This window comes from Pygoscelis adeliae, unplaced genomic scaffold (assembly GCF_000699105.1).
Source record: "Pygoscelis adeliae isolate BGI_AS28 unplaced genomic scaffold, ASM69910v1 Scaffold365, whole genome shotgun sequence".
NCBI classification, from domain to species: Eukaryota; Metazoa; Chordata; class Aves; order Sphenisciformes; family Spheniscidae; genus Pygoscelis; species Pygoscelis adeliae.
Window position 1 is genome coordinate 392,698 of NW_008824783.1, and position 18,896 is coordinate 411,593.

General features: G+C 54.7%; 1 protein-coding gene across 1 annotated transcript in view; it reads right to left on the reverse strand.

Annotated features, from left to right (window-relative positions):
• Positions 1 to 296: 296 nt before the first annotated feature.
• RBPMS2 (RNA binding protein with multiple splicing 2) overlaps positions 297 to 18,896 on the reverse strand; it is a 27,490-nt gene continuing 8,890 nt past the window's right edge. Inside the window, exons 2-8 of the mRNA XM_009323871.1 lie at positions 16,864 to 16,927; positions 15,329 to 15,406; positions 14,601 to 14,639; positions 13,952 to 14,014; positions 12,167 to 12,317; positions 11,345 to 11,493; positions 297 to 366 (exon numbers count right to left, since the gene is read on the reverse strand). Of these exons, the coding sequence (XP_009322146.1) occupies positions 304 to 366; positions 11,345 to 11,493; positions 12,167 to 12,317; positions 13,952 to 14,014; positions 14,601 to 14,639; positions 15,329 to 15,406; positions 16,864 to 16,927 (607 nt within the window). The 3' untranslated portion in view covers positions 297 to 303. The remainder of the gene's footprint in view (positions 367 to 11,344; positions 11,494 to 12,166; positions 12,318 to 13,951; positions 14,015 to 14,600; positions 14,640 to 15,328; positions 15,407 to 16,863; positions 16,928 to 18,896) is intronic.

Genomic DNA, 18,896 nt, shown 5'->3' on the forward strand with positions numbered 1-18,896 from the left:
AGGGGGACCAAAAGCCGAGGAGAGACGCTGCGGGAGAGGAGCGGCAGTGAGCGGGGCTGGCTGGATCCGCTCCCCGAGTGGCACCCACAGGCCTTTCCCCACCCCAGGGCTTGGTGGGTCTCCCTGCTCCCACCGGGGTGGATTTGGCCCCATCACCCATCAATGTAACCCAACTGCATCCTTGGGTAGGTGCGGGGGGCTGAGCCCGAGCTCCCACCCCTCCTCCCCACAAGAGTCCAAGGAGCCCAGGAACGAGCAAGACAAGGACCCGGCTTCAAGAGTGATTAATTACTTACTAATGAACTAACAAAACTGACGAGACTTCCATCCTTGCTGGGTAGCTTCGGAGGGAGGATACCAGCGCATCTGGAAAAAGAAAGCCACGCCAGAGGTCCATGATCTGGGATTATCTCTCTCAACCAGAGCCCAAACCTTCAGCTCCTTCAGGCCACGTACGAGGTAAACTGAGTAGAGATGTCTCCAGCATGGGAAAGGAGGCTCCAAGGTGAGCCCCAAATACTACTCGAGTAGCATCCCAACCTGGGGCTGCACTGTGCCAGCAATACCCGGCGTGCCGGCCCCACACTGGCCAGCTCTGGTGGCTCACGCAAGGATAGGCTCAGGCTCACCAGGCACTGGGACCCAGCCAGGTCCTCCCTTAAGGAACACGGCAGGATCCCACGTGTCTAAGTAAGGAAGCTAGCACCCCATCTCAGGGCTTGCCTCAACATCGAGTACTTTCTGCCTATTGGCATAACCAGAAGATGGCCCCCAAGTTCACACCCATGCCTGGCCCCAGCTCACTAGAACACACAGAACACCACCGTTCAAGCTAGGAAAGCTCCTCACCACCAAGCTATCCGTGAAGTTTACCGCTGCAGAAGTGTGCGCGAGGAGGGGCTGTTCCCCCCCAGCATGCTCCCACTCCCCCACACATCAAGTTTACATCTTCCCCCCCCCGTTCAGGTTTAGGCAGGGCAGAGGAGGCTCATCTCAGGCATGCAGCACCCCAAGGTGGTGGCTGCTCTGTCCTCAGCCAGCAGAAGGAGGCATCTCAAGACCACACATTTAAACCAGACAACTTCTATGTGACAGGCACAGTGTAAGAACCGGCTCATCCATCACAGAAGAGACCCGTGAAGTTTCCTAAGCCACAACCCAGCCATCAGAAGAGGCTCCAGGCAGACCACATCATGGGAAGAACGTGGTAGAGCTGCAAACCAGCAAGACTTGGAGGCTTCCCTGGCAGGTCATTGCTGCCACATCTACTGCTCAGGCCTGCTCCTTGCCAACGAAGGACTGCTAGATGGGGACCCAATGAGCAGACATGGGAAGCCAACAAGCAGACATGGGAACAGTAACTGAGCAGACACTTTCCAGCCTGTCAGTAGATGCAGCAAGCTGACAACATCCAGTAGAATAGCATCAGACATCCAGATGCTCCCATTTGGTCTGCAAGACCGGTACGTCAGGCTGGGCTGAGCTAGCAGCTTCATGCCTGAGAGCAGCAGGAGATGAGTCTGTGCCACTTGAGTGAGCACAGATCCAGCGGGAGGAGCAGCTAGCAGAGCTTGGTCCTGCTGCTGTTTGCAAAGGGAGCTGAAACATGGCAGCCATCCCCCCCTCTCCTCTCTCCCCAGCTGGTGGGAGGAGAGGACAACCCCAGTGCAGACAGGCATCAAGAGCAGCAGGTACGTTCAGGGCTCTGGGCACCAGCAGAATGATGGACTTCGCTTTAAGATGGGTAGAAAAGAGGCAGAAAAACCCCTAGAGCCCAGCGTGAGCTCTTCCCCTTGCCAGACCATCCTGGCAAGGTTGTCCCCTTGGCTGAACAAGCCTGCCTAGATGCTCCCTTCCCAAGCACACACCCCACTCCAGGGCCAGAGGGAAAAAACAGTATTCCCAGACCAGCTCCAACCCCCATGCATGGCACTTTCCCACTAAGAGGAACCCTTGGCCAAGGACAGGCAGACTTTCTTGGAGCAAGGTCTCAGGTCAGTTGAGCAAAGGAAGAGTTGCAGCCACGGCCAAAGCATCTAGTTTGGCAGAGGCTTTGGAGCTCACCTAACCCCTACGTGGCTGATGCACTACTGTCACACCAGCAAGGGCAATTCTGCCAGCCTCTTTCTAACAGGGCTCTTGCCAGAGTCAGGTCTCCCCTGCAGGCTGCAAGTAAGTGTGCAAGAGACATCAAGAAAGCCACTCCAGGTTGAGATGACAGCTGGCAATGAGGGGGAACAGAAGGTTCCTAACCCCCCTGCAAGGTGTTTTCTAACTACCTAGCAGCCAGCAGGTTGCCTGACCGATGCACTGGATGGCACATGCAACACAAGTCTTGCTGCAAAGTTATCCAGGAGTGGAGATGCAGCCCTGTGTCCCCAGCCCCAGCTGCACAAGACCTCAAGAAACTGCACACAGGTATTCTCTCTCAGAAGAGAGAGCTGAAGACCAGGACACCCAGAGACTCAGTAACAACCCTTGGATTACTCTCCAAGCTAGGTACATCCTCAGTGGGTCTCTTCAAACCCTACTCCCTTTACCCCTGTAAGAAGCAGAAGTCTGACACCCGATGGAGGTGCAAAGCCAGAGGCTTTGCATTCATTCCTTTATACAGAGACATGCAGCAAATGGCCAAGACCTTGACACTGCAGCCTCCTTACAGGAACTGGAGGAGACAACAACCACGCAGCTCCCAGAACACGCAGCTGCCTGTGATGGCCAAGTCCTCCCTCCACCATCACAAGGGCTGTGATGCCCGTAACTGAGGTCCCTGAGCTCATGGGGCTGTTCAAGTCCCTCCTCTTGTGACGCTTCCTACAGGGAGGAGGCCTGCAAGTTTGCAGAGGCTCTGTCCTAGCAGGAGCCTCTCATCAGCTAAGTTAGATCTGCTGGATCCCAGGCTCCTGTTCAGGCACCAGCTCCATGCTCGAGGCAGCTGTCTGTAGCCAGGCACTCTGGGCTGGTCAGACTCCTTGCCAAACACCTTCATGAGGCATGAGGTGGATGCTACCAACTCAGCTCCCACCTGGCCCCGTAGCTTGCTCCATGACACAGCAGCCAGGTGCATCCCGGTCAGTCCAGCCTCAGGTAGAGGGAACTGAGGTCATGGACATTACCAAGACCCTCTTCCCCAGTGAGGGGTCTCATCTAGTGCCATGACCAAAGTGCTATCTTGGTGCCACGCACACCATGAACTTCACTTCTCTGTTAGCCTGTGGAAGGGACCCAGCTCAGCTGCACCTTTGCTCCCCAGCCTGGGGCCACCACGCTGCTCTAGGGCATGGTTGCACTGACTCAGGCCAGGAAGGCTCGCAGCCCGGTGCAGGCAGCAGCATCACTGACACCTTATGGGGTCATCACAGCAGCTGCCGGTGCAAGGACCAGGGTTACTTGTTCCCCCCCAGCCCTGTCACCAGGAGGTGCTTGCTCAGCAGAGCCACATCTCTTCAGCAGCCAGCAGTCCTCCTCCCTGGCCAGTGACTCCCACTCCAGCACCCCTCCCCTCGACAGCTGGAAGTAGTTTCCTCCTGCCCAGCAGTAACAGGAAACTCCCCCTGCGTTCACAAGGCTGCGAGCGCTTAACCCCAAGAGCTGCCTCCATCCCACGCCGGGTTCAGCACGGCTTTACGTAAGCAGGCACAGCAGCTGCACACATGCTCCCCCAAGCCTGGTGGCTCTTCATCCCCTCCTCAGGGGGTCTGAGCCAGCTTCTGCCCCACATGCACACCTCACCCCGAGCCTCCAGCACCTCCAGTTTCAACAGAAATCCTGTTTTTCTCCTAAAACACCCACTGTTCATAGCTCTGGCACTAATAAACCTCCACTTCTGATGGACCACCTCTCCTCACCTTCCTCCTGTAGGTCTCCGACGCTCGTACATGCAAACCCAACCAGCCTGACTCACAGTGGCCCCACCTTCCAGTAGCACAGCCCTGCAGCCAGAGGGGCTCAGCCTGGAGGCTGGCAGGAGCTCATGCAGATGCTATGATCCTGGGTACAAGCCAAGGCTCTGACATGCTGGCAGGGTGAGGGAATGACCTGCCAGGTCTTTCAGCCCACAGAAAGATTAAGGGCTTGATGAGATGAGGCAGGAACACCCCCTCACTAGGGGGATGTTTCTGAAACCAGCAGAAAGCACTGGAAGAACCAGATGGGAGGCAGCAGCTAGCCAAGAGGACATGCTCTTTAGGACAGTGGCACCTGCCAAGGCAGTTTCCTCTTCACATCCCTCAAAGTGTCTCAGCACCTTGTTTTTGCCAGGGAGTAGAGAGACTTTGCAAACGGGGGGCTCCCGGAGCCATCTGGAAGAGGAGACCAGCACCACAAAAGACTGCATAGGGTTGTCCCAAGAGCATTGCAACCAGGCAGGCCAAGCCAGAGCACTTCCCTGTAGGGAGCAAGTTTCTCCGAGGGCTTTCGGAAGATCCGTTATCTCTCAAAATACTACATCTGTCAAGGAGGAAGCTGAGGAAGAGTGAATGGAGACATCCAACACTGGGCAAGGAAAGCAGAGCAAGGGAGGCTTTTACTGGAAGAGACGCAGTTGTTTCTGGAGCTGCATTAGCTCACAGTTGGAAAGGAGTCTGGCCACACCACTGCAAACATCTCCTGCTCGCCTGCCCGTAGGGACGAGACGGACATCGCCAGCTGACTGCAGCCAGCCTCGTGCTGCCGTATTCAACATCTGCCCCAGAAAACAGCTAGAAGAGAAATTTGTGCCTGCCACCTTCCAGAGACCAGGTGAAACATCCAGAAGTGAAGAGCCTCTCCCTTGCTGCAGCACAAGACCAGCGCTACCTAAAAATCAAAGAAATAAATGGGGCAGATAAACACCCCATCAGCTCTTCACTCTCCTTGTCAAGTCCTCCACTGTCTCTCCCAATTACCCTCAGAATTCAAATTTCCTATCTTGCCCACCATCCTTACGGAGAGCGATTCCTTCAGCAGAAAGAACAGAGGGGGGAAGGGAGGACTGAATACACAGATCCATCCTCAAGCCACCTTTAGCTTGGATGGCCTGCCTTTCCTCCTTAGTTACTTCTAGGTCTGCTTATCTTTGCTCTGCAGTCAGCCCCAGCATCTTGTGGAGCTATCCCTACAACTGGAACAGACCCAGCTGCCTCCCCAGGTACCAGAAAGGCCCCCTGCGCAGGCAGGGACAAAGCACTCCGTTGTGCTCCGGGGAGCCGGTAGGACCCCAACCGGCATGTCCAAGAGCTGCATCTAGTTACCAGCTGCTGACATGCAGAGTGGCATCTTCAATTGTGCTGCTGAGACAGCCTCACCCCAGCAAGCCACGAGCACTTCATGGTCACCACTTCCCCCAGGCTGCGGGTCACTGGTGCAAGCCTTGGGCAGACTACATTGGTGGCCAGCAAAAGCTGCTCTGCTCCAGCTGGAAACACAGCTGATGGGAACATGACCCAGGGCAGGCAAGGACAGCCTGCAAAGGTGCACCCACAAGGCGCTAACCTCATCCATTAGTGCTCACTGGACACGCACCTCCAAGCCTCAGCAGCAGGCACTTCACCCAAGCCACCTGCTTCCAGGGTCCTTCAGGGGGCTGGGTTGAGGAGATGAGCATCCAAACGCTCGCATGCTGTTTAAGACCCAAGCAGCTCAGCCCACCACCAAGAAAACCTTGCTGCAGTCAAATCAAGCACACGCATCTCCCCAGGCAGCTATGGCGAGGGAGAGCTGGAGGATCAGCACATCATCTCGCACCATGTTGAGGAGCATGCAGAAGACAGGCACTGGTCCATCCTGTTGCTTAGGAGTGTTTTGACAGGCATCCATCCAATGCCTTGTACCCCTCTCTGGGCCTTGAGGCAGCTTATGCTACAGCTCGTGGAGACATAGCCATCTCACAGACTGCAGCAAACAGGCATTTCTCCTTTTCCCAGAGCGGAAGTGAGTTATGCTGCTTTCCTTTGGGTTGAGCTAGCCAGGGAGAGCCAGTGCTGGCCACAGGCCAGGAAGTCACTTCTGATGGCATCTCAGTCCCGTTCGCTCATCAGGTGTGACTTAGTGAGAATGGCTGCTCAGCAGGGGCCTGGAGGAGCTAAGAGCATCTCCTGCCTGCTTTTCTCTGGCTAGGAGGAAACGGCTGGCCTGGGGAGAGCTTGCTCAGGGCTGCTTGGCCAGCTATGCCAGCACTAAGTCACTGGATTTTTGGAAGACACCATAAGCATGAAGGTCTTGAAGAGAGTACTTCATACCTCTGGGAAGCATGGAGGTTGCCCAGAAAAAAGATAAAGTCCTACATGACAGCCCCAACAAATAGGCAACAAGTTACTAGGCACACAAAGTCTGTCACTGTCTCCAGCCTCCCATCCCAGGGAGGGTCTATCAGAGCTTAGCTGCCACAACATGAAGTTCAGGAGATTTTGCAGATGGGACCATGAAGTGAGTCCAGAGGTCAGTGGTGCACACAGAGGCAGGATCCCCATTATCCAGCAGATCCACCATGGTGGCCATTGCTTGGCGCTCCAGGGCTCAGCCAGGTTGGTGGCACCCAGGTGGTCACGCGCCCAGCAAACAGCAGCATCCCAACAGAAGGCAGTACTCGAGGAGGAGCACAGCACCTGAGATCACCCCAGCAGATCTTCCCCACACTCCCAGTTCTCTAGGGCCAGCACCAGATCACAGCCACTGGGATCTGCCTTGTGTCCATCCACAACAGCAGCCACTGCTCAGGACATCCAGCTTGCTCTGAGCCAGCCCAGGCAGCAAACAAGAGGGAAAGGGTTTTTTTGGAGCACTGACCTCTCCTTCCAACAATGGGCTCTGCCTCAACTCAGTGCTGGGAAGCCTCAGGGTCCTGCTGGGCTCTTGCACCACCACCACATAGCCATGATCCAGGACTGCTCCTTCCACCCACCACTCGCTTGGACAGGTCCCAGCTTCAGAGGCCCACCTCCACCATCTCCTCGAAGCCTCCAGACAAAGCTGCTGCTAACAGCAGCAACGTGGATGCTCTGAGGGCACCTTGGGCAGCCCACCCCCAAAAAGGATTGGCATCTGTGAGCTTTCAGTCCATGACCTGCTCCCTGCCTTGGAAGCATCTACCACAGACAGTCTCCTGGGCTCTGGGTACCCACCACATCAGCCTAGTCTCCTACAAGCACCATGTGGTAACCACCACCAGCCTTCCCCATGTTCTTATGAAACAATCCTGCATCCAGCCCCTGCTTTCCAGGGCAAGTCCTGCCCATAGCAGAGTCCAGCCCTCAGGGGTGCTGCCACAGCTGGAAGCATCTCTTTGCAGAAGAGCTCCGGGAGCATTGATAGCCCCTGGTGTCTCCTACTGCCCAGAGCCTGGCTTAGAGGCACCCCAAAACAAGTGGTTTACGCATCAAAGACGCAATGCAGCCCAACTCCATCACACAGGCAATAGATGAAACTGTTCACCAGGTCCAAGCAGAACAAGACAAGCTGTATCATTGCCTCTATGCTTGTGTCAAGCTCTCCCCATCTTCCCAGGAGACCAACTCTGCACATCTTTGCACCTCACAGTCTTTCAAGAGCAAAGGCAGACCTGGGCCCCCATCTTTGATGACTTCTTTCCCCAACATCACTACCACACAGAGGAAAAAAGTCTACCCAGAACGGTAGGAGAGCGAGCCAGGACTCTGTTCCTTCAGTTAGAGCTGACCACAGCAACCATCCTCCCTGCCAACCAGTCCCAGGCCAGGCCATCTTCCCTCTTCCCAAGCTCCCAGTTTCCTATGCCGCTCCCATCTCTCCCAGGCTTCCCGTTCCCTTCGTCACGGCTCACAAGACCTGTGTCCTGCCTGTGATTTCAGGTTGCAAGAGAGAAGCCAAGCTCCAGGTAGGAACTTGCTCTGTTTCAGTAACTGGAGAGGAAAGAGGTGAGATTAGACCCATGATTAAGGGCAGGGTCTGTCCCGGTATGCAATTCTGGAACAAAGTGACCGGCAAGTGCTGTTGTCTAACGTGCCCGCTAGAATTTAGTCGTGTGCTATCACTATCACGTCACTCACCTCCCCCACCGTGTGCCAGGAGTGAGGTCAAGGTGTATTTCTGGTTGCCCTCGAAGGGTCGTGGTTGGGGAGAAACCAGGTTTCTTTCACGCCGAGCGGCAGGGTTGTCTCTGCCTCGGCTCAACCGGGCTGCTCCCTTCCCACTGGCGGGACCTGGCTGAGCCTGGCTCAGCTGGGAGAAGTTGATGTAAGATGGTGCCATGCTGTGTGCGCCATGTCATGTGCTGCCAAGTTGGAGATGTGGGTTAGAAAGAAGGCCTGGTATCTCATTCCCCAGGCTCTGGTGGGTGGGTAGCGTGAGGCCCATGCACTGGGTTGCCAAGGAGATACGGGCTACAGAGATGGGCAGAAGCTTGCAAATCCCATGGTGCACCTTGGAGGAGAGATGGTTACCTTACCAGTCTTTCCAGACGTGGCTGCCATCATGCTTAACACTTCTAGGAATGGAGCTGTAGTACAGCCACTCCACTAGCTGCAATAAGGCATCACTAGGGTGTCCCATCTCCAGGGACAGCTCTGAGCTTCAGGGCTAGCCTGCGCTGGCATCATGGCTGGAGTTCACTAGGGACATCAAAGGAGGGATTTGAGAGAGGGTGGGAGGGAAGGCAGATGGGACAGTCTTAAAGTCAGTGGAGTCCCCACAGGTAGAGGCTCTTAGCGGTGCAGGGTCAGGCCACAGTCACATCTACAGCAGCCTGGTGCCTGCCGGGAGCATCACCGTGGCACGGCGGTGCTGGGAGCAGCCGCCATCAGTCTCGTCGGCGAGCAGCTTACCAACAGCCCCCAGTGCACGAGCCGAGGCCAGGCCAGCCTCGCACCATCTCCTGCCCCTCGTCACTCCTGCCAGCCCTCTGGGCAGCTCTTCAGGAGGTTGCATAGGTGCATTGCAGAGGGCGGACACCTCCTCTCCTGACCAGACTTGAACACAGAGCTGCGAGAGGACGAGCACTTCAGGTTTAAATCTTTTGCGACAAGCTCTCAGTTTAGCTACAGCCTCCAACTTCATGCCTGCTTCAGGACCGATTGCTGCGGAGCTGCTACAGCTCTGGCCATCTCCATGAACGTCCTCCAGCCAACACCAGTCTCAGGAAGAAGAACTGCAGCTGTCCTGGAGAACAACCCATGTGCCCACGCCCCCCCGCCCAGCAAGGCAAACCAGCCCCTAACAGTGAGAGAAGAGGGCTCAGCACACCAAGGCTAAGGTTACAGCTTTTAGCCCAGTTTGTGAGCAAAAGTCATCTCACTGACTTGCTCCACCCTGCCTTGGCTCTGCAAGGGAGAGGGCTCCAGCCTAGAGACCAGGCAGCTCAGAGCTGCCAGCCTGAGTAATGTTTAACCCCATAAAACTTTATTGGTAACGTATACTGCGCCAGACTGTCTCCCTGCGAGGTCACCGCCGGCTCAGGCACAACGCAGCAAGGAGCAGCTGTAACTGCGCGGCTAGCCCAGCTGCTCTTCAGAAGAGAGCTGGGTCCAGCCATGGCCACAGCCTGGAGGGGCTACACTGGCTCCTTAAGGCTTAGGGGCACATCACCACTTATGGACCTCCTTGGGCATGGAGTCCTACCTATACAGGGGGCTCCCTGGAGCCTCAGGGTCATTCTTCAGGCCAGAAGACCTCTTTGAAAGCCAGTAGCTTGCCAACTGGAGGGCAGGAACTAAGACCCCAGAGGGAGAAGATCTGGCTGAACGCCTCCTTGATACCCTCCCACTTCAGGAGAGCGGAGTTTTTCTCTCCCACCATGCAGCATAAAGTTTTGGTGTCTAACCCTTACACTCAGGGTCCCCACACAGTCACTGATGATCATCCTTGAAGGAACTGGTTTCACCTCCCTCAGCCACCTCAGCCAGGCCAGAGGGGTTTTTTTTCCTGGTCCTCCCTGCCAGGGGCAATTCAACCAGCAACAGCCCTTGGCTCCACCACTCTACACACAAGGGGCAGGGAAAGGAAGACATCTGCTCTCCCGGGCTACCCAGGAGCAGAGCACACTCCTGTAGTTGTGGGCACCATCAATAACTTTTGGAGAACACCAGCAAGCACAACCCTCCCAGTGAAGGACCAGCTTGGCTCTGGAGGTCCTTGGAAGAACAAGCCAGTGCCTGGTCCTGCCCTGGGCCCCACGTACTTCTTGCCTACCCCGCAGGAGCTTCAGCCCAACGCTAGCTCACTACTAGTGAGCTAGTCAAGATGCTGGCAGGAAGCAAGAGGATGCCCAAGGGCCAACTGAGCTGACCGTCAGCCAGGTGGACAAGGTGAGGGAGCACAGCTCTTCTTCCTCTCAGTTTAAGCAGGGAAGAGTGGAGCTAAACACCCTGCTTGGCAGGGCAGAGAGCAGAGGTTAAGCCCTGATGCTCTGAGATCTAAGCCCAGAGTCCCACTGCCCTAGTCCCCCATGGCATTACTACAGGAGCAGAGACCAAAGCAGGCAGAGCACAGCTGGCTGGTAACACCCAGCAAGGCAGGGTCAGGGGCTCCAGGTTCTCCTGTACAAGTGCTCCAAACCAAGCACCTTAATCTGGAATTAGGACACTACTTCTCTGTTTTGGCTTTCCCTTTGCATTTCCATGGTTTCAGGGACTTCATGCTCAGCAGGGGTGTTGGTCTCAGTATATTTAATGTTTCCAGTCTCAGACCAGTACAGGCATCCCTACAACTCCAGCTGTCAGCAGGCATACCCTGGGACCCCAGGCAGCTGGTTGCACCACCACCAGCATTTCCAGAGGCTCATACACAAAGTGACCCTCTCTAGCCTGCATCCAGGGTGGCTAACACCACTGTCCCATCAGAGTTCCTCACTGTGGCAAGGCTCTGATCACTCAACTCCTGCAGGACATCCTCCTCCAGCTTCAAAAGTATTTGAGTTGCTTGGCCCAAGGGGGTCCCAGCTGAGCCCCCCAGCTTCAGCACCAAACTAAGCCTGTTGCCTTCCCTGTGGCTTCAAGGAGGACATTTCATAGCTATTTTACTTGCTGGCAGGTAGCATTTCCTCCCAGCAGTCCCACAACACGGTTCTCCGGCCACAGGGACCAGCAAAGCCAGCCAGAAATTGAGCCCTTACTTTCTGCCATCTGCCTGCCTCTCGCAGGGAAGCAGGCTGGACCTGCAGGGTCAGAAATCATCGTCCAGCTCTGACTACTCTCGGCCACGTAGACCTCTCCCCTGCGGTTTGCTCAGGGCTGGGGGGCCCCCCATGCACTTCAGCCGGGAGGAGGCTTTGCCCAGGAGCCAAGGTGCGGAGGCCAGGGTCGAACCAGCCAAGCAGAGACCCATAGGAGCGAGCACCGGGGCAGGGGAGAGAGGAGAGCCCGGTTCCTGGCACGGGACACGGGGAGTGACTCACCTGAGCGTGAAGAGCAGCGGCCGCAGCGGCAGCCGCTGGGTACGTGAAGGCAGCATGGGGGATGGCGGGGGTTAGCTCCGTGGTGTACAGTGGGTAGGGAGCCCACGCTTCTGGGGACGCTGGAATAAGAGCCGCTCCAGTCAGGTCATCTAGACAGGGGGAGACAAGGTAACAGCATCTCAGTAGCTGGCCCCAACAGCCTGCTTCAGGGACAGGCTCTGGATTTCCAACCCCAAACTAAAGCTTTGCACTGCTGTCTCAGTAAGCTATAAAATACAGCACCCCTGCAGCATCTCTGTGACCAGCTGCTCCTCTGGCCTCCCAGCCTTGCCAAGGGAGGCCAGGAACATGCTCCATCACTGCTCAGGGCCCCACATGGGCTTTGGGCAGGCTGGTTCACACATGCAGCACAGGGCTGGTGCCACAGGATGGCAGGACAGAAGACAGGGCTCTCAGCACCATGTTACAGGCTGCCCAACAAGCCTCAGCAGGGCTGCTTGCCCCACCAGGCTATGCTGAGCGTGCATGGCACCGGACTCATCCTTTCTGCTTCACACCTAGGGATGGTTTAAAGGACTTATGGTATCACTTGAGCTACCAAAACCAACTCTGCTCTCCCATCACTTCTAGTGTTGGGCAGAAGCCTTACCAGATGCCTGTTATTCTCCTGCATCCCTAACATGCTGGCCTTCCTGCACCAGGCAGGTTTCAGCCAGAGCATACGTCGGTATGGTTTCCTTTCTACCCTGGCAGCATTCCCAGGGTTGGGCATCTCCCAGGTTGGGCCAGCCACGACCTCAAAGTCCCTCCCAGCATACTCACAGGGGTCCCGTGCAATGAAGTGTGCGCCCAAGGCAGGGTGGATATTGGTGGGGTTTGGCGTGGCCATCAGCTTGCTCTTGGCCATCTTTGTGTTGGCTTTAGCAAACTCTAACCGCAAGGTCTGGGGGTTCTCTGGGTCGAAGCGGATGCCCTGTCACAGAAGAAAGCACAGGAGTCTCTCAGGGGTGAGGTTTCCAGTCCAAGCACATGCTGTGTCTATTCATGGAGCAAAGCCCAACCGAGGAACCAAGGCCATCACGCTTACAGTCACATGCCCAGATTTTTGTCACCTCACTGCAATACTCAATCTCCCACATGCTTGTATTTCTATGTTTAGCTGGCCTAGGACCACTGCTTCCAACATGAGGGACACAGCTTTGCTCCTTATGTGCAGTTCACCAACCAGCATAGCAGTGATGGCTACCAACACTGGTCAGGAAAGATCTGTCTGCTGGAGCTGGGATAGCCCCATCTATACTGGAGCTCCTATCTGCGGTGCTGCTACATCTACTGCCAGCCTGGGCAGAGACACTAGCACGTACCCCAGTGCTCAAGGCAAGTTCTACAGCAGAGCAGAACCAGATCAGCATGTCTTGCTGCCTAGATCCCACTAACTTCTGCAGGCCTACATGGGATGGAGATCATTTTGGGTGTGCCTGCCATGTTGATCATCCTCAAGTCTTCTTCTTGAGCTGCAGCAGTGTGGAAATGCTGCGAATGTGCTAAAGAGCCTGTACCAGACAGCTTTGGCCCTGCCTCATGCCCTGCCATGGAAACAGCAGCATGGGAAGGCTGGTTTCCTCCCTTTCTGAAGCAAGTACCTTCTGGTTGCAGAGGTCCCAGCAGGCCAGAGTCCAGGACAAGGATCTGCTCTGCTGAACTGCCCCACACTTTTCATCAGGGCATTTGATAAGTGAGGCTTTAACAAGGCCACTAGCACCAAGCAAGTCCGACAGCCACATGACAGACCAGCTTTGCAATGAGCCTGCTTCATTACCCCGGTGAGCTCCACCTAGAGCCTCAAAAAGCTGATGCTAAACACAAGTTGAGCTCCACATGCCTCGTTAAAGCATTACAGGGTGTCAACTGGGTATCGCCCTATGCCTGTATACGCCTGGGAACCACCTATGCCCTCAACAGCTCTCTTCTCATCTGTTTGCTAAGGGGTGGTTCCCCAGAGAAGACCTGCCTGCTTCAGGTACCCCAAGCCAAGCAGTCAAGTTAAGATGAGCCCCCACCTCAGTGCTCGGTGCAGACAGCGGAAAGAAAAGCTCCTTTAAGAGTAGCTCCGGCCACACATCGACACATGTAGGGAATCCACGCTCATTTGAACAAGGGGGGTTCTCTCAGTCTACAGCTCTTCCCCGTACAGGGGGGAGCACCTAACGGATAAGGAACAGGATTGACAGCCTGGATCCTGTTATCAGAGGCCAACTGTTGAGTAAGGAGGTGCATGCCGACTCGAAAAAAAAAAAGAAGTAGCTGTTCTTTCCCCACACCCTCAGAGGCCCTGGAGCAGTCTTCCGGCGGTCAGAAACTACACCTACACTAAGCACGGGACAGTTTGCATCCATTTGCTCAGGCTGATGTCAGCCTTAAACAGCACTCCTGCTTCCCTGGTGGGATGCTGCAGGACCATTTAGCTTCCATACTCAAGGGCACAGCTGAGACACCCTGAACCTTCCCGTGCTATGGACAAGCCAAGCATCGCTCTAGCCCACAGCTCCAGGTGTAGCTACAGCAGGACATATGCCCCCAGCCCCTCCTGGCACATCAGGTACTCACATTCAAGGCGTTCTTTGCTGCTTCAGCACCAGCCCGGCTGTCAAAGGTCACAAAACCAACTGGCTAAAAGAAATAACGCTGATTTCAGTTTGGAAGCCTCTTCCAGCTCCTCAGACTACCCTGCCACCCCCTCTGCCCCAGACAGCTTACAGCAAGTGGAAGAGACCATCTAAAGCTGCAGAGGGCCTTCAAGCAGAGCTTGAAGGGTCTTAGGTCATCGGACCAAGATTCCTGCTCTGTGTCTGCTCCCACCACACCAAAATGCTTTGGCATTCCTACACGTGGGGGCACTGCTCACCCTGGTAGCCCCCAGCAGGGGTACCCCTTGCCCACAAGGGTAACTACTGCCTTGATTAGGGTGGGACTGGGGAAGGTTTCTGGCAGCACAGGGTTTGAGGCAGAAGCATCAGGTCTCACCCAGCCCATATGGGCCCGGGCAGCAATAGAAGATATGGAGCCATTCAGCACATGCTGAGAGCTTGGGGCCACCAGGACAGTGGGGGTGAGCGGAACCCAGCTGTATACATGGTGCTGAACACAGACAATGCTTTACATAGTGAAATGGTATCGGTCCCCCCTTCCCTCCCCTCCCGGCATGTCTGGTTTTCTAGCAAAAGCCAAAAATTCACAAGCTGGAAGAAGGAGGTACCTGCTTTGAAGTTAGCTTGATCAGTGACCCTTCATAACCCTGCAGAAGGGAAGAAAGCAAGTCAGTGTCAGGTTCCTGAAGGAGCCAAGCTACAACCAAGACACGACGTGACAGCTCCAGGAGTTCCTGTAGCACCAACTCCTTCATAAGGCAGAGTTTGCAGCAAGCGTAGGTACATAACGTTTCTCTTCTTTCCCACCAAAAGACAAGACTGAGATTAGGCTAAGGGCAGAGCAGGTATCTTAGCTAGTCCATTCTGGCCCTTTGTGAAGAAATCACATTTTCTAGCTCTTCATCAAGCTATAAGATGAGCACCCTGCCTGGCTAGCGCCTAAAGAGCCCAGAGCACCCTGTGCTAGAAGAGTGCAAACAAGGGAACCCCACTTCCCCCAAGGACAGCCTATGTGGTGACCTAGTAAAGGATGGACAGTTAGGGGGATCAGGACACATGCTCAAGGAAGGGCTGGTCCAGTTGGGCAGCAGGGCTGACCAAGCAGCCTTCATCGAGCTTGGAGACAGCATGATTTCAACAGGCTCCAGGAGAGGTTACCCAGCTGAGCTCGAGCCATGGGATACCATGCTGGTTTCATAGCAGGTTCCCCAGGCTTTCACAGAAGGCCTACCTTCCCACTCCATCCTTGCTTCCCCTCTGACAGAGATCTTTGCTGCAAGGTCGGCCACAAGACAACATCTTTCCCACCAAAGACCAAATCTGAAGACCTTCTTACCTTGAATGGTCGGAAGAGTAGGTAGAGCTCTCTGGGCTTGATATCCACAGGAAGGCCACTGACAAACAGTGTCCGTACCTAGGAGAGAGGTCAACAAGGTCTACTGAAAGGAGATGCTTAGTACCAAAGTTGGAGTACAGAGCACAGTTCAAAAGCTAGGTGCAATAAGAGCAGGACACCTTGCACCAAAGGTGGCCTTGCAGTCATTAATCCTTCCCTACATTAGAGGAGCGTTGTCCAGAATAAAATACACCCAGTCCTTTCCTCCCTGCAACAAAGGATTTAGACCTTTACAAAAATTTGGTCTCTAGCAGAATAGTCTGGGTTGATTAGGGCGTGGACACCAACCCCACAGTCTGACTGGACCTTGATGATTAGAACTTGAAGAGACTGCTAGAAGACCATATGCTGCCAAAAGCACTAACACAGAGTTTGACACATATCAAACGTCCAGAAGAGACCAGTACAAACCCCAGTTGTCTCTCTAGCTCTTCCTACAGATCATAAACTAGATCTTCTTTCCTTAGCCTATCCTGGCACTTTACTTCAGCCACTGATTCAAAGACAGCCCTCAATTTTCAAAAATACCTCACTGCTATACTCGCATCTTTTGACTTCTGCAAATGCCCCAGAACATCACTGGGAGGATGATTTTTGGGTCCGCCCCAGCTCCTTCACCAACACACATCAGACCCTTCAGAAGTTGCTCCCCAACCAGCTCTTACAGTGTTTGTTCTGTTGTGCCCAGCCAAAAGCCAGCTGTGCTGCCCCAAGTCCACATAGGCTGCTGCTCTTTCCAAGCTGTAGAAGTCATGTACCAAGTCCAAGTGCACTCAGCATGTATAAGCAGAAATACAGTACCAGAGGAAGATTTCAATAGATAGTCTGTTGAAGTTATCTATAATAGTTCACATGAATAGCCAGGAAGAAGAAACAGTGTTGAAGGCTCATGGCCTGGGAGAACTCTGCTCAGCATCATCACCACCTTCTCCCTGCACCGGGAGACATTGGCCAGCAGTCTATTTCCATAGGAAGCAGCATGATGAAGCTGACAAGACTTCTTGTAAATCAGCACAGAGCTGGAAAGAGGAAGTTATGCACAACAGAGGTCACCAAGACACTAGTCATCATTAACAAGGACCAGGAGACCACAAGCACAGCTCGGCCAGCGCTGACAGATAGGCGAGGGAAGACAGAAGACTATGGGAATGAGATGGAGCTCTGCGTTCCTCGCTTCTCCTTGCATGGGGATGCCACCCACCGAGCCAGTCCCAAAGAAGCCACAAGAAGGTCATGGGGCAGCACTGATGCCCAAACGCTCAGAACAGCACCAAACAGTGCCAGACGCTTCTGAGCTGCAAAACATGCAGCAGGACCAGGAGCCCTAAGCCAGAGCCCATCTCCTGGCCTGTTTCCAGTCTGGAGTGACCCCATTACATCTGCAGGGCAAAGCACTCTGCTCCCACATTTTAGTTTTTGCTCAGCCATTTCCCCTTCCCCAGACAAAGTGGGTTGTATCCGACACCTCGTTAAACCTCTTTTGCCACCAAAGCAAGCAGCACACGCTTGTCCTGCTCCTGGGCTGGACACAGCAGCCACCTGAAAACACAGGAGCATGCAGCAGAGCCTCTGCACCCTGTAACTCTTTGGAGGCAGCCAGATTCAGACTCCTCCAAGCAGGGAAGTTTCTGCTATTTACAGGAGAAGACACACCTCCCCAAGCACCTGTGCCCAAGACAGTCCTGCCAGGTACCCTTCACATCAACCCAGGAGGCAGCTTAAGCCCTCCAGGATGGACAGTGATCATTAAAGTCTTGGGGTCCTCTGCCCCTCTTGCTCTCCATGCGTGCTGAGATTAAGGGCTGCCACCACCCTGTGAACACCCCAGTGGGTTGCTCCCACCCCACCCCAATTAGTGTGCAGAGCCCTTCTCCAGCCTGGCATATCTCAAGACTGCTGCAGAATGCAACCACTGAACATCCTTCCCTCCAACACTGGCATCCTTGCCATCCCCTCCCCTGATCCCTCAGTACGGATGGCCCTACCACACACCCCAGCTTTTGCTTTGCCCTGTCTAGGGAAGCAGGATGCTATCTGGAGCGCTCCAGAAACACTTTCCATGCTCAGGCTCAGTCCTACAGTCTCCCCACCCAGCCCAGCCCCTCGTGTGATGCTTCGGTGCATCACTCCAGGGCCACCTCATGCCCAGATGGAGCAGGCAATGGCACTGTGTCTCAGCTTGCTGGCTGCCTCGAAGACTTTGGCACTTGCACTTCAGCGTGAGCTACATGGAGCGCCTGCAGTGCATTCCCAGAAGACGCACGGCCGTCTCTTGCAGGGGAGGACTGTGCAGAGTGTGGTGGCACACATGTGCCTCAACCATGTGAAAGCACCATCCCTTTTCAATATTTCAGGATCCAAGCGTGCTCAGACCCCAGAATGGATGTTTCTTCCAAGCAGACAGAAATCTGCATCCCTGTTGGGTCTCTAAATGGTCCCATGATGTGTCGCTCGGTAAGTCCTTGCGACAGGCGTGACAGAATGGAAGATGCACAGTTGCTCAGGGAAGGGGAAGTCAGCTACTCAGAGCCCTTACAACAGCCTGAACAGAGCAACACAGGTGCCTAGGAAAGCTCTTTGTCAGAGGTAACAAGCTCCTAATGCCAGCCCCATAAGTTGCTGCCAAGGACAGGAGCAAGAGACCTTCACTCGCAGGCCAAAAGCTTCCCTTGGCCTCCAGGTCCAGTCTGTCACCATACACAGCATCAGAAAGGGGATCCCAGCCAACCCACAGCACCAAGGGCTGGCATCACCCCAAAGAAAGCCTGGGCAATCCCAAATGCCACCAGCTAACATCTTCAAACAGGGTTTCCCCAAGGGTCTCAAGACAGACTAGCAAAGGTCCCTGCTCAGAAGAGCTTGTTAGAAGCGATACGAGATCAAGCGGATGGTTTTCTGAGATCTCTGCAATTCAGCACATCCATAAATGATCTAGAAAAGGGGAAGGGGAAAGTGAGACAAAATTATTCAGGGACGGGAGGGTGAGGCTGGTGAGAGACCTGAGTGACACATTTGAGGGACAGAGTGAGGTAAGCCAGAGGGAGACTGCTTCTGCGACCGGGTGTAAGCATGGGATCAGCAGCAATCAGAAAGCAAAGGAGATCTGGGTTATCCCAGCGGAGAAAAGCAGGAGGCAACTTGCCAGCCTGAGCATCTTGCGCGCTGTGGGCAGCCCTGGTCCAGCCTCCTCCCCCTGTTCCCAAAAAGAGGAAACTATAGATGAGGGCCACAGAGTCTGGACAAGCATCTTCCAGTAGATTAACCGAACTGCGACTCTCTAGTCACCCCTTTGCAGCCCAAGTCCTGCAGGCTTTGAGAGGCCACTAGGACCACCCAGGGCTGATGAATCCAGGCTTCCAGCCCTTGCACTCAACATGCCAAGACAGGGTAGACTTCTGCTTAAATATATTTGCCCTGCTTCAACTCCCTGCCACCAAACACCAGATCCATGTAGATATTCAGCCTCCCCACAGAGGAAAAGCCACAGGACAAAAAAGAAAAATATCTG